This window comes from Mauremys mutica, chromosome 15, assembly GCF_020497125.1.
Source record: "Mauremys mutica isolate MM-2020 ecotype Southern chromosome 15, ASM2049712v1, whole genome shotgun sequence".
NCBI classification, from domain to species: Eukaryota; Metazoa; Chordata; order Testudines; family Geoemydidae; genus Mauremys; species Mauremys mutica.
Genome location: NC_059086.1, coordinates 20,385,760 through 20,400,852, shown reverse-complemented (window position 1 = coordinate 20,400,852; position 15,093 = coordinate 20,385,760). Strand labels below are relative to the sequence as shown.

At 57.2% G+C, this 15,093-nt stretch overlaps 1 protein-coding gene across 6 annotated transcripts in view; it reads right to left on the bottom strand.

Moving 5' to 3' along the window:
* RELB (RELB proto-oncogene, NF-kB subunit) overlaps window positions 1-15,093 on the bottom strand; it is a 47,079-nt gene that overhangs the window by 17,360 nt on the left and 14,626 nt on the right. The window contains exons 1-6 of one of the 6 annotated variants that reach the window (XM_044988450.1): window positions 14,616-14,829; window positions 13,075-13,155; window positions 10,516-10,524; window positions 7,413-7,927; window positions 6,551-6,708; window positions 4,715-4,806 (exon numbers count right to left, since the gene is read on the bottom strand). In XM_044988450.1, coding sequence (XP_044844385.1) covers window positions 4,715-4,806; window positions 6,551-6,708; window positions 7,413-7,927; window positions 10,516-10,524; window positions 13,075-13,126 — 826 coding nt within the window. In that variant the 5' untranslated portion in view covers window positions 13,127-13,155; window positions 14,616-14,829. Of the gene's footprint in view, window positions 1-4,714; window positions 4,807-6,550; window positions 6,709-7,412; window positions 7,928-10,515; window positions 10,525-13,074; window positions 13,156-13,779; window positions 13,923-14,615; window positions 14,830-15,093 lie in introns of those variants that run through there. The other 5 variants (XM_044988451.1, XM_044988447.1, XM_044988449.1 and 2 more) reach the window with 5 other exon arrangements.

Here is a 15,093-nt window from a genome sequence, read left to right as displayed (position 1 = left end):
CTTCTGAGCCGGAGTCTGATCCTCTAAGATTAGGATTAGGAAGTGATTCATGTTAGTGGGAGCACCAATGTTATAGCACATGCTTTGTCACGGAAAGAGGTACCTGAACTTCCCCAGGTCACCAGCCAAAGTGACCCCAGTCAGTTCAGTCTCAAAGGGGAAGAGATGGGACAAAGCGGGAATTTTTCGTAATGTTTGTATGAATAGCGTGTGCCCTATGTGTGCTGCATAGTTAACTGGGTTGGGGGGGAAGGGTGTTTATTCTTTGCAGAGACACAGAGATCCAGGTGTGACTGTCGCTTACCTGTCTGGGACCAGGGACCAGACAATGGCCTGGACATCTGGTATCTAGCAGCTAACGACCAGGGGGGCCCAGCCCCTCTGCAGGAAGCCAGATGTTATGACCAGCTGGAGGACTAAGGAAGATGACCATGGTGATATTTGCCGGGGAACAAGAACAAAGGAGAGGCCCAGGACCGGGGTCTGGGTGTGGGTGCGTGTGTTAATTGTAGGCTGCTGGGACTGGGAGCAGGTCAGGACTTCTGGACTGAGCCTACAGAGGAGTCAGAGGAGGGCTCTGGACTGACCTAGATGGACATTGCTGTAACTTTCTGTTCTCCATGTTACTGACGAAGTGGGTATTCACCCACAGAAGCTTATGCTCCAATATGTCTGTTTGTCTATAAGGTGCCACAGGATTCTGTCGCTTTTTACAGATCCAGTCTAACATGGCTACCCCTCTGATACTTGTTACTTAAGGGATTTCTACACTGTGCTCCAGACATCCAAAAACCCTCCTGCTTTTCCAGCACTGGCAGAGAGTCACTCCCGAGGCAGGGAGTCGGGGTGCTTTGCTCCCTTGGGGTGTGCACGTCTCCCCAGGTGTCCAACTCAGGTGGACTCGCTGAGGGGAGCTCAGGGAGTGAAGCAGGGGGGCTGAAGGCTCTGAGGTTAGGTCCCAGGAGGTGGTGAAGCCAAGGAGCTTGCTCTAGTGAAAATTCTGACCCCGGGGGGCTGACACACTGAAGGGGTCCTCTCCGGGACTGTTCCAGAGCACCAGACCTGTGGCTCCGTGTCAGTATTACATTTACATTTAGCCGTATTACCACGCCTATTGTTTGCTTGCACCCATTCAGGTGATTAGGTAAGATTCTCGGCTCTCATGCCAAGAAAAAGCAACAGTGCATGTCTTACCCTCCTGCCTCCAGAGACAAGCTGGACCCCAGGACCCCTAGAAGCGCCGTAACCAGAAGGCAAAGAAAGCAGAGCCCCAGGTTGATCATCATCTCATGATTTCCAGGCCAATCTCACAATTTGGGGGCCGGCCTCAGGCATTCTGAATGCCAGGGGCTGGTGACACTGAGAACCCCAGCACCACTCACTGCTTTAAACTGATTCAAAAATATATCCACACAGTGCTCAGTCAGGGGGAGGGGACTCCCCACCACACCCTCTCTGCCCGCTCCAGCCCACTCGTGAACAGATGCCCTCTGCAAAGAAGTGAGAATTTTCAGTAATATTTGATGATGCCTCTGTGTCCCGCAGTGTCCCCGTGTGTTGCATTGTTACCCAGGACTGTTTGCTCTCAGGGCAAGCTAAGAGGCATAGCTATGAATGTTGTCTGAGCTTGAACAGGTCATTGGAAAAGAACTGGCTGAAGCCAACTCTGTATCAGTGGAGAATCCAAAAGGATAATGGCAAATCCAGTCACCAGGACATTGACACCTAACAACCCGCACCCCAGAGAAAGCTGGATTTCCCCACCTCTCAGCAGGGGAGCTGAGCAGAACCCCCAGCCTGAGAGCAAAGGACGGGGAGGTGGGGGTAAGAGCCGGCTCTGGAAGGAGCAGGGGCTCTCATCTGGGAACTGACCAAGGAGGTCAGACGGAGAGAGAGACAGAGCCTGGCCTTGGGGGTCACTCCAGCTTGGCTGGGCCTGGGCTGACCAGGCCAGATGATACTTTAACCTCCATGTCTCGGCACTAACCTGGGGATGTCCCCGTGCTGGGCTACAAGGACCAATAAACCCGACTGTTCTGCCAGCTCTTCCAGGCGTCCCTGCAAATACTGCTGGGGGTGTCAGTCCCTGCAGTAGGGGACTGTGGCAGGAGGGCTGGAGCCCAGAAGTTCAGTCTCGGAGGTGGGGAGGTCGCGTGTCTGGCCCTGGAGGATAAGTGAGACCCCTGAGGGGGGCTGGCCCACTGACGGGTTCCTCCAAGAGGCTGTTCCAAAGCTGGGGGTGTAGCCCTGATTCTGGGGCTCCGGGACAGCCCTGTAGTCCATTGGAATCAGTGGGGTGGTTGGGCTGGGGGGAAGTCAGAGTGAGAGCCTGTGTTGGAAGAGGGGACTCTGGGGGGGACTTGGTGGTAGTGTGTGTTGGTGGTGGTGGGCTCTGGGGGCAATGGAGGAAGGATGCACACGAGTGTTGGTGGGGGCGCTACGGAATTCTGGTGTGTGGGGGGAGGGGACTTGTGGGGGAATCAGGGTGGGTGTGTGGGGGGTGGGGGTTCAGGGAGACTTGAGCAGGGCAGGGTGGGTGTGTATGTTGGGGAGGGGAACCTGGGGGACTCGGAGGAGCTGGGGGGCGCTCTGGGTGGGACATGTGTTGGGGAAGTGGCTCTGGAAGCTTTGGGGGTGGGGCAGGGGCATGCAGGGGGTGGCAGCTCTGGGGGCCAGGCTGGGCATGTGAATGGGGGGGGGGCAGAGTGTGACACTGCATCCCGTAGTCATATAGTAATATTACAGTGAAACCCCACTATAAACACACCCCGCGATAACACAAATTTGAATATAATGCGACCATAAGGTGGCTCTGGCCGCTCCAAGCAAAAAAAAGAAAAGAAAAGATAAGAAAAGAAAAAAGCAGCCGGAGCGCCGCCGAAGCAAAAAAAAAAGTGCCTTCCCCACTGCCTCTTCCCCTCTGACCCCACTTCCCCTTTTGGCGAGAAGAGCCGTTCTCCTCCCCAGCTGCTCCTCGCTCTTCCTCTCCCCAAGTGTTTCCCTCTTTCGCTGCATGGCTGAGAGCCCCCGCTGCTGGAGCAGGCTGACAGCTGGGAGGGATGCCACAGAAACAGTGGCACGAACTCTGCTCTGAATATCAGCAACTCTTCAGTGTCAAACGCTGCAACTGGCTCTCCGGGTGGAGGGGAGTCGGCTGAGCGCCTTTGTACAGATCTCTTGAGAGCCGCTCCAGCCCCAGTCTGCCAGGTCTCAAAACTCCAGTTTTCAAAGTCCAAACCCAGCCATTCTCAGGCTGGTTCTGGCTCATTTAATAGGTTGATTAGCTTGTGCTGTCACTAATTATTGCTACACCCTTTCAGTTATGTTATGGGCAGTTCGCAAATGCAAGTCGTTTTCTGCCCAAGAGAAACTGACCAGCTTGAAACTGACTGGCTTGAAATGGTAAATTTTCATAACCCTGCTAAAACGCAACCCCGCATTTATCGCGATCGAATTTTTTGGACCCCAATTATCGCGTTATAGCGGGGTTTCACTGTATTAAGATATGATTATGGCATAATTATGATGCATTTCTTACAAATTGGGTCATGTAAGGTGTCATTGGAAAAGTTATGATTTGTTGAATATGATTATCCTATGGATATATCATTTTTGTATCTGAAGTTACAAATATTGACTATGGATCTGTATTTCAAATGGGCTTACTCTGGAAAACACCCACAGCCAGCCTTTCAGGTACAACAATGAAGAAGCCAGACAGTGCTAGTGGCTCATCAACAAAGACAATGGGCTGTGGAATAGCTTAGCCTTCCTGTAAACACTTCGGCCAGCTTGTAAGTAATGGCTGCTATGACTCTGCAAGGTCATGTGACCAGACCACATGACTCTGAACTCCATTTTGGGTACCTGTATTTTTCCACAAACTGGTCTGGGAACCAAGTTTGAAACAAAGGGTACCCACCATTTGGAAAAGCTATATAAGGCAAGGAGTGACATCATCTGGCGTTCTTCACACCCCCACAACTGAACACCAGAGAGAAGCTCCGAAAGAAAAAGACTTGAAACAGGGGTGGGGAGCCCAAGCTGCAAAGCAAGTGCTGCTTGTGCCTTGAGAATCTGCAAGCCTGCTTATCATCAGTCAGGGTGAGAAACTGCTAATTCATATCCATTCTTTCTAGTATTTTAGGCTCAGTCTGAGGTTTTGTTTATTTACTAGGTAATCCGCTTTGATTTGTTTGCTATCACTTATCATCACTTACAATCTATCTTTTTGTAGTTAATAAACTGGCTTGTGCTTTACCTAAACCCGTGTACCTTTGAGTGAAATGTCTGGGGAACAATCTCAGCTTGGTTAACACAGGTGTATTGTGCACATCCCTCCCACATTGAGGGGAGGGCAAACTTTATGAGCTTACATTGTACAGATCCCTGTGCAGTGCAAGACGGTACAATTTGGGGTTTATACTCCAGCAAGGGTGCAGGGGGGAGGAGCTGGGAAACTGGCTGTTGTTTCCTGCCTGTCTTTGAGTAAGGCACTCAGGTAACTCAGTTTGGGTGTGTGGTGCCACCTGCTGTCACGTTGGGTGCCACAAGGCCTGAAGAGGCTGAGACTCACCAACAGAGCAGTGTAGGAAAGGCCGGCCAAGCTGGGAGGTTAAAGGGGTGCAATGGTTCCCATGGCTCCCAAACTGACTACCCGTCATGATGGAGTTGCCTGGTTAGCAGGCGGGCAGGGCTCCTTGGGGCCACGCACCTTTAAATGGATCGATCCCCAGCTGCAGCTTCTTCTCTATGGCTGCCTCGATCTCCTTCTTCTTCACGCACTGGATGCCAAGGTTGTTAAAACTGCCGGGAACCAAAGGGGAGACGTGTTGGAGACGCGGCAGGCAAGGCTGGGGCTGGGGTCACGGCCAGCCACCATGGACCAGCCAAGGCTTTGCCAGGCGCCACGCGAGAGGAACCCCACCTCCGCACAGGAAGTGCCACCACCTGGGACCACAGCCCAAGGAGGGCCTGGGCATCACCCCTCTTTCAGCCAAAGCAACTCTTCCATCGGGGTCAGGAGATTGGCACGACACTGCTTCTCTTAGGCCCACACTTATGGTGCCCAGAGCCTGCCAGCGATTGGCCTGCACCTTAACAGTGACTTGCGGATGTCTGTCGTTGTGTTCCCCCCCACCCCACACACACACCTCCCTGGGTATGGGAAATGGAATATGGGACTTCTGTTGGGGGTTTTGTAATAAATCAGCCCCAAGGAGGGGTATTACTGAGCGAGAAAAGCCTGAAGTGAAGCTATTGGATTACCTGAGGGGGAAACTGAGGCAGGTGCTCTTGTGCCATGGCCTGCCACAAGAGGGTGCTCTGGGTGTGGCCGCCCTAGGACAAGGCCGCTCTTGTCCCAGAATCAGGGCATCCACACCGGGGAGGCACATGCCTGCATGGCCGTGCCAATGGTGCTCATAGTGTTCTCGTGGGCACACGGCTCACTTAGATCTGAGCAGTCCTCATGCGGATGCTCTGGCGTCAGGTCAGGGTACCTCACTTTGGCTTAGCTTGAACAGATGCCTAATTAACTTCCTCTGAAGTGAAGGAAGTCTCCCCCCCCCACAGCTCCGGGGCAGTTTGCTAGAGCCGGAGTTCTCAACCTTGTTCCTTCTGAGGCCCCACCCCAATATGCTATAAAAATTCCACGGCCCACCTGTGCCACAAGAACTGGTTTTCTGCATAGAAAAGTCAGAACCGGCGTTAGGGGATACAAGCAGCTCAACTGCTCGGGGCCCCATGCCACAGGGGCCCTTACGAAGCTACGTTGCTGAAGGTTCGGCTTCTGCCCGGGGTAGTGGGGTTCAGGGCCCCAGGCTTCAGCCCCCAAGCTCTGTTCTATGTTGTGTTCCTGTCGACTAATAAACCTGTTTTACAATGCTGGTTGAGAGTCACTGCTGACTGTGGAGGGGGGGTGCAGGCCCCTCTGGCTTCCCCAGGGGTCCCGTCCAGGTGGACCCACCAAGGGGAAGTGTACGGTGTGAACAGGGATGCTGAATGGTCCAAGGTCAGACCAGGAAGGCTGGAGCCAAAGAGGCTCCTTGCCCTGGACAGCGGCTACCCAGAGTCCTGTCTGACTTTATACAGAGCAGAGCCAGAGCACCAGACCTGTGACTCCGTCACAGACGGACCTTTGGTCTGACCCAGTATGCCTGTTCTTAGTACCGGAGAGGTTTGGAGCGGCTCAGTTGATGTGGCCTGAGATATCCCACTCTGCCCCAAAGGGGACACTGGGTGCTGATCACATGGTGCGGGAGGGGGAGCACTCTGGGGAGTAACCGCCACCCTGAAACCACCTGTGCGTGCGTTCCTCAAAATCCTTCAGCCTCGCAGAGAGGGCGAGGAGGAGCGCAGCGCCCAGCTGCGAGCGGCAGGCCCTGTCCCCACGTGAGCTCTGTCAGCACCAGCTCACAGCCTGGTCTCAGCCATGCGTGGAGAGGAGCTACCACGCCTGCTCCCCTGATGCTGCACTGCATGTGGGGCCGCAGCAGCCCCCTCCCCGGCGACAGCCCTGGAGTCCCTGTGCCGAGCAGGGAGCTGGTACCTGTGTTTGGGGTTGGCCTGGGGCCTCAGGGTGACCTCGCAGAGCCCGTTGTTGCAGTCTTTCCCCACGAGACTGTGAGGGTGGATGCGGTAGGGCCAGTCCTTCCACACCAGGCACGCAATCAGCTTCACCTCGGGGATCTTCTGGCAGTTCAGCAGCTGGGGAAAGAGCAAGAGATCAGAGCCAAGGCCACGCAGGGAGTCCCCCACCACACCAAGGGGGTGAGAGACCAGGCTCTGGGTTCAATGTGTAATTTAACCCGCCCAGTAAATTGCCTGCCCCCCTCCACAGGGGGCAGAACTCAAGGCACGGCGGCTCCTTTCAGCGGCTCAGAGCCTGCAAGTGACCCTGCACCCGCTGAGCTGCCCAGCTCCACTTTCCAGCCAGGGATCCTGACTGCCACAGCATGAAATGTCAACAAAACCCCAAGAGATCATCCGAGGGCAGGGCCTGGCCACTGGGAGCGAAGGACCCCGGATGGCCACCACCAGCAGCGGTGCTAGGTTGGCCAGGACTGTGCAGACAGAGGCAGGGTTTGGCAGTCACAGGGCCCTTCCAAGCCCACAGGTGCCGGCACTGCTGCCGGGGCTATGACTGCAGCATGGGAACTCAGCAGGAGCAGCCAGGGCCCTTGGTATCCCACCCCCAACCTCGGTGGGGCGCCAAGAACCAGGAAGAGAGCGAGGGGAGTGCAGCAAGTCCCTGGTCCCGGCCTCTCCTGTGAGGGGGGCACTAACGGACAGGCAGAGGAACAGTCGCCCCCACCACATGAGGCACAGGCAGCCCAAGGCTGCCCCTGGCCCTCCCCCAGCCCCTTTCCCCGCTGTGAGGAGACTGGCCCCTGCTCCTCCTCCACACTCACCTCGATGGCTGGCAGGGTCTTGCTGGCCTCCGTGCTGCTCTCGCCCAGGATGCTGCCTGCTGACCTGCCTTCGCACTCATAGCGGAAACGCATCCCCCGCTGCTTCGGCTGCTCAGTGATCACCAGCCTGGGAGGCTCCAGCATGTCTTCCAACTGCTCCTTTGGCGAGCGCATGGGCGAAGCCCAGTGGGGCCGGCTGGCAGGGGGTGGAGTCGTCCCCCTGGGTACCAGCCTGGGCGTCAGCTGCAGGCTACTGAGGCTCTGCGAGAGCAGGGGACGTTGAGAGTCCGGTAGCAGGACGTGAGCCGCGGCGGGATGGGAGCTGCCAAAGGAGGTCAAGCCACCTTGCAGTGGGCTAGGTCCCGTCGGCTCCATTAGCCTCAGCATCCCAGTGGGCATGGCTGGGTTTGAGCCCCTGGGCACCAGCTTGGCTGTGCTCTTGGGAGATGACTTGGAGAGAAAGGGCAGGGCTTGTGGCTGGAATCCATCCTCCTTAATTAACTCTTCGATGATTTCTGCAGGACGGGGACAGAACCAGAGAGTGAGACAGGAGGACAGGCTGGCCTCCTGCTAGGAACGGGCTGGAGGAGAGCCATGATGGGCCAACCTCTACCCTCACTACTGCCCTAGCAAGACCCAGGGAAAGGGCAGGCCTAAACTGATCTTGTTCTGAATGTCCTGCCTCCATGTGCACACGCAGGAAGAGGGACCCTCAGAGAGGAGCCATGCACCACTGCAGGGCCACCACTGGGCCAGCCCCAGCAAACAAGGCAGCAGATCCCCAGGCAAGGGCTGGAGGGTTCAGTGCTTTGTACTGCGCTGACTCTGTGTGCGTGCGCGAGTGAGTGGACATACACGGGAGATACCAAAAAGCAACGAGCCCGATTCGTCGCTGCCCTGCAGGGCCGGCGCCAGCCACACCAGAGCTGAGTGCTCCTGCTCCGCTCTGGGAGCGTTTCACACCTGCCTTCACAGAGACCAAGAGTGTGAGGCCAGAAGGGACCCTCCTGCACATCCAGTCTGACCTCCCATGTAACAAGGGCCACAGGGCTTCCCTGAATTCGTTCCTGTTCGAGCTAGAGCAGGTCTCTCAGAAACACCTCAGTCCTGACTGAAGAATAACACTTGGTCACTTTACACTGAAGCCAGCGACTGCTCACGTGCTAAGCAGCAGGGAATCTGGCCAAGGTGCTTCATAGCACTTGCCTAAGTATCCCTACCCCTCACTCACTCACCTCATGCATTAGATCGGCCCGCCCTACCCACAGCCCTGATGCCCCGGTGCCTCACCCGATGGGCCTTGCGCCCCCCACAGCCCTAACACTGGGCACCTCACCCGATCGGCCTGCCCTCCCCGCAGCCTTGGCACCCAGGTGCCTTGCCCTCCCTGCAGCCCTAGCATGCAGGTGCCTCACCCAATTGGCCTGCCCTCTGGGGCCAAAGTGCCTCGCCCTCCCCGCAGCCCTGGGGCCTGGGCACAAGACCTGATCAGCCCGTCCTCCCAGCAGCCATGTCACTCAGGCACCTTGCCTGATGGGCCCCTCCCCAGCCCTGGTGCTCAGGCCCTTTGCTTGATGGGCCCACCCTCCATGTAGCCCTGGTGCCTCGCCCGACGGACCCACGCTCCCCGTAGCCATGGCGCTAAGGTGCCTCGCCCTCGCAGCAGTCCTAGCACTCAGGCACCTCACCCAGCGGGCCCACCCTCCCCACAGCCCTGGTGCACAGACAACTCACCTGATCAGCCCACCCTCCATGCAGCCCTGGTGCCTCACCTGATTGGCTCACCCTCCCCACAGCCCTAGCGCCCAGATGCCTTACCAACTAGGCCTGCCAGCCCACAGCCCTAGCACCCAGGTCCTTCACCCAATCGTCTGTCCTGCCCACCCCATGGCCCTAACACTCAGGCACCTCTCCCACTAGAACTGCCTGCCCAACCTCCCTGCAGCCCTAGCATCCCGGGCGCCTTGCAGCCTCTGGCCTGTGGTACACAAGAGGTCAGACTACATGATCTCAATGGTTCCTTCTGCGCTTGGAATATGAAAAAGGCCCCTGTCACACCAGTTCAGGTAAAGGTGTGACGCTGTATCAGGTTAGAGACATCGGTGCAACTCTGCGTGCAGACCCTCTTCCACCCTCAGTCTGAACATGGCTGGCATCACTGCGAGCTAAACCAGGCGGAACCTGACATCAGCGTCCCCACACAAACGCTGCACTTTGTGGCATGCTTTCAGCTAAACCGGTGCAACTCCGCATATGGACCAGGCCATACTGAGAAGCATCAGCCTAAGAGAGTGTAAGGAGAGAACAACGCCAGAGCTTCCACTCTGCTTTACCACTAGGTCAGAGCCTCCATGCAAGGGACATTATTAACTTCCTTTTTTTGAAACTAACCAATTAATTTTTTTTAAGTCCTAACCCAGTTTCTGACAGAGCCCCCTTAATTGTGGGTCCCGCCTTAAAGAGACAACCTGTGCCAGGGTAAGAACTGCCTCTTCTCTCTGATGGGCATGAAACTGGTATTTGCTCAGGGCAGTGGCTTTTTGCCTACAAACATCATACCATGGCCAGAAAGCTGGCTGAGGAGCCAGGAGCAGAGGTGAAGGCCAAGCATTCTTAACGTACTTGTTTGCCTCTCATATTCCCGGACGTCCCACTGTTTTCCTAGTGGTAGAAGTTGGATGTATGGAATGGTAACTGATGAGATCACTCTTCTCAGCTTGTGTGAGCTTTGTAGCACCCTCGCTGTTCTCCTGGCTGCCAGGCCCCGCGGCAATTTGGAAAGTGTGCAGGTGGATCCCTGGGATGCTGCAGGAGGCATCCCTGCAAGCTGTTGGCTTGTATGTGGTCCCATTTCCCAGGAATTCCCTTACCTGCTCTTTGGGCCCAATGCTGAAGTCCTGGAATTGACTTCATGGGGAGGGAGCATGAGGCAGGCCTGCAGGATTTGCCTTGCGTTGCCCTTGCCCTTGCAGACCACACTTACATGAGATCTGCCCCCTTTGCTCCAGCCAGGGTTCCATGCACTGGGTCTGCACTCGCACGGGCCTAGAGCGCTTACACCTACCTGAGGTTGCTGTACCCCCGTTTCCCAGAGTCCACTCACCTAATTCATCTGCAAAGGAAATCAAAGCAAGAGCGTTTCTGATTCAGGTGTTTAAACGTTTACGTCTCAAACCAGCCCCTCCCCACATTAGAGGGGCTGAGTAAAGGCTGCCACCCACTCAGCTGGAGACAATACAACAGCAGAGCCCAGAGAAAGTGTATGAGCGCTTGTTATAACTATAAAGGGAAGGGTAACAACTCTGCTGTATACAATTCTATAAAATCCCTTCTGGCCAGAGGCACCAAAGTTCGTTTACCTGTAAAGGGTTAAGAAGCTCAGGTAACCTGGCAGACACCTGACCCAAAGGACCAATAAGGGGACAAAATACTTTAAAATGTGGGGGGGGAGGAGGCTTTTGTTTGTGCTCTTTGTTTTTAAAAAGTTTATGTTTTTCTTAGGCATTTTAGCCCCACCTTTGCTAAGGGTCCATGGAGCTGCGGCCTCAGCTCTACCATGTACTAGTCTGTAGAGATGCTGTACCCAAGGCAGGCCCTTTTGAAATTTTTTAAGAAGGCCTCGGTATCATCGCCTGCCTTGTAGGTGGGGAATTTTTGGGGATAGGAAGCAGTACCTGGAGAGGGGTTGCTAGGGTTGGCTGGTATATTTTCCCTAGCCCTTACCCTCTCTAACTTCAGGTTATGCTTTCTCTTTTTTTTTTCTCCTCCATCTTTTCTTTCTTTCTTCTTTATAGCTGTCGTGTGGGCAGCCTTTTTGGCTTTTTTTTTTTGCCTTTATAGCTCTTTTGTTGGCAGCCTCGTTGGCTTTCTCTGCTTTTTTATACGCTTTTTTTTTTTGAGTTGTTTTAATACAAGCAGTTTTTTATGATTTTTTAAATTTTTTTGTGCTTTTAGTCTGGCCAGCTCTAGTTTATTAGCGGCGTTACTGGTACTTATTTTCCTGCTTTTTTGTGCTGGGTCACACCCCCTTTGCAGTTCACTGAAACTGGGATGCACTCATCTTAGGGGCTGCTTAGTTAACAGAGACTTTTACAGCATTCAGTGTTTAGCCTTTCTGGGTCTAAGCTAGCTATACCCGAGAGTTAGAAAGAAAAAAAAACAATTTAGCTTGTCACTGCAAAAGATATATAAAGGGGTGGAAGAGAACAAAGGAGGAGAGCCATCATGCAGAATCCCCTAGCTACAGGGCCGCCCAGAGGATTCAGGGGGCCTGGGGCAAAGCAATTTCGGGGGGCCCTTCCATAAAAACAAAAGTTGCAATATTATAGAATACTATATTCTCATGGGGGCCACTGCGGGCCCGGGGCAAATTGCCCCACTTGCTCCCCCGTCTGGACGGCCCTGCCTAGCTACCACCTCAGCTGGAACAAGAGCTGTACCAGGGGAAAGAATTGTGCCCAGGCCTGAAACGTGTCCAGTCTGAGGAAAAAACTTACTGAAGCATCTCTGAGGGTGAGATTATCTGTATTCAGTTTAATTAGACATAGATTTGCATATTTTATTTTATTTTGCTTGGTGACTTACTTTGTTCTGGCTGTTGTTTACAAGTTTAAAATACGAGAGACTTGTGCAGAAAGATCTGGAGAACATGGATTGATGTCCGGTCCCTCTTAGTCCCAAGAGCGAACAACCCCCAAAACAAAGAGCACAAACAAAAGCCTTCCCTCCCCCCAAGATTTGAAAGTATCTTGTCCCCTTATTGGTCCTTTGGGTCAGGTGTCAGCCAGGTTTCCTGAGCTTCTTAACCCTTTACAGGTAAAAGGATTTTGGTGCCTCTGGCCAGGAGGGATTTTATAGAATTGTATACAGGAGGGTTGTTACCCTTCCCTTTATAGTTATGACAGCACTGTGGTGGTCACTACGCTGGGGAACACTCCTATTTCAAGGGTCACCGGTCTGCTCCAGGGAGATGGGAGCAATGTGGCAGTTTCAGCCCTGTGGGATTGCTGGCACCGCTCAGCCTGCAGTGAAAGTACAAACTGAGCCTTTAACCAGCAAGAGCTGCCCCTTCCCCCAGGAGACCGAGGGCTGAACAGCAAGTGCCAACGCAGATGAGAGGTCCGGGGGGGGAGGGGTGTCCATGCAACACTGCAGAGATTCTGCCTTGTGTCAGAGAGCTGCACAAGGGACAGTGCTGAAGTTCAGCACTCTTGCAGCTGTACAAGATTCTCCCTGCTGCAGGGGAGTGGGAGGAAATGTAGAGGCATGACTGAAATGCACGTTTTCCACAAGCCCCCTTGGGAGATCAGGTTGGGGAGTGAGACCCTGCTGCCAAGGGAGGGGGAGCAGCACCAACAGGCCCAAGCCAGACATGGCGGAAAGAGACTACAGACGTGGGAGCGGGGAGGCTGTACAGTTGGCATAAATGAGCACAGGCCCAGGAGCATGGACTCCTGGAGTCTAACTTGGCTTTGCCACCCCCCCAATGGCCTGGCCTCGCTCTGTGCCTCAGTTTACCCATCTGTAAAATGGGGGCAATGATGCTGCCCCTGCGATGGGGCTGCTGGACAGATTCATGCTCTCGTCCTTGCTCCATGCTCGGACCATGGACAGCGCTAGCCAAGGCAGAAGCATTATCAGCTTTAGCGGGGAAGGGGATTACCTTCATCTGAGATCGCAGCTCCCTTACCAGAGGCCTGCGCTGTATGTGCCATGACCAGGCCAGGGTCTGGAAGAGCAGCACCTAAAAAGACAGGACCCATTGTTACCCCATCAATCAACAGCAACCAGCCTTGTGCCCCGCCCACTGCCACCCCACACAGCACCTGGCAGGAATCAGCAGGTGGCTCCCGGCGGTTGTGGCAGGTGCTTAGGGAGATCCCAGAAAGATTGAGCCCCGCAAGCGCCTGGCCCAGAAGGAGGCAACACCCCCACCAGGCTCCAGCTGTGAGCAGAGACAGCAAGGAGAGACCTCACCCCAGCCAAGCACTGACTCAGAGAGCCCAGTGCTAGGGACCGGGTCCCGGGCACCAGGCAGAGCGAGCGAGGGGCTACGCCAGGCAGAGCGGGCAAGGGGCTGCGCCAGCCTGGTGGCACCAAGCAGCGATTGAAGGGTCCCAGATGCTCATACGGGGGAGGCTGCGCTGGACAGCAAAGCCGATCCCCCGGGGGTCGCCCCGCGCCTTCCCCTCCCCAGGGTGCCTACCGGACGCCTCCCCACAGGGGTCGCTCGCCCCCCCCCAGGCCTAAGGGTCCCCCTGGGCCAAGCTGCAATCCCCACGGACCCTCCCAAACACTGGCAGGGGCCGCCCCTGCCCCGCAGCTCCCTGCCCCCCAAGCCTGCAGCGCCGACCCCGCATCCCCTCACCCCGCGGGAGAGGCAGCTCCTCCGGCCGCGGCTGCCGTCCCCTGGTGTCCCGCATGGCGGGGCCTAGCGCTCGGCTCCCCGCGCTGGGCTCGCTCCCCCAAAGCCCCGGTCAAGGGAGGCAGCGAGGAGGCGACGGCTCTGGAATTCCCCAGCTCCGCCGGCTGCCGCCGCCTCATTGGCTGCAGGCCCCGGTGAGCTCATCCCCGTAAAACGGGAAAGCCCCGCTCTGGGGAAGGCGGCCCGCTCTGGCTGGGCTTGGCGCAGCTGGCCGGGCAGTGCCCGGGGACCTCCGCCGCGCCGCGCCCCGCCAGCCCGGAGCCCCCTGCCCGCGCCCTGCAGGGCCTCCTGCCCCCTGCCTGCGCGGCGCCCCGCCAGCCCCCATCCTATGCCCCGCCAGCCCGGAGCCCCCTGGCCGCGCCCCGCCGCGCCTCCTGCCCCCAGCCCCCCTGCCCGCGCCTCCTGCCCCCAGCCCGCGCCCTGTAGGGCCTCCTGCCCCCTGCCTGCGCGGCGCCCCGCCAACCCCGAGCCCCCATCCTACGCCCCGCCAGCCCGGAGCCCCCTGCCCGCGCCCCGCCGCGCCTCCTGCCCGCGCCCCGCAGCGCCTCCTGCCCGCGCCCCGCAGCGCCTCCTGCCCCCTGCCTGCGCCCCCTGCCCGCGCCCCGCAGCGCCTCCTGCCCGCGCCCCCTGCGCCCTCCCCGCGCCCTGTCAGCCCAGCGCCTCCTGCCTCCGGCCCGCGCCCCCTTCCCCCTGCCCGCGCCCCGCCAGCCCAGCGCCCCCTGCTCTGTGGGACTAGCGCCCCCCGGGCGGGAGGAAGCTCAGGCCAAACCTGGTCTTACCCAGCGCTCTCGCCGGCCAAGCGCCCTCTCTCCGCGGCCCTCAGGCTGGGGTCGCCGGCCCCTGAGCCGCCCGCATCTCGCCTCCCTGCTCGGCGGCGCTTCCGGGCTCCCGGCCCCCTGCAGAGGCAGGGAAGGGCCGGGCGGGGGGCGCCGACTCCCCCACACCCGCCAGCTCTTCCCCGGCCTCCGGAAGCTGGGACCGCTGCTCGGCAGAGAGCGGCTTGGCCAGAAGGGACAGACACGTGGTGCCAAGGCCAGGCGCGCAGGGGGCCCGGGCCGGAGAGGGGGCGGCTAGCGGAGGGGGTCCGGGCCGGGGACAGGGGGCCCGGGCTGGCAGAAAAGGGCCAGGGAGGTGGCAGTGAGTGCAGCGAGCAGCCAGAGCAGTTCCATGCCCAGGATCGTGCAGCACCCGCCGTTTGTGTCTCAGTCCCTGCTAGGCTTTTCTGATCTCATTGTCCTGGGGGAGCCCATTGGTGAG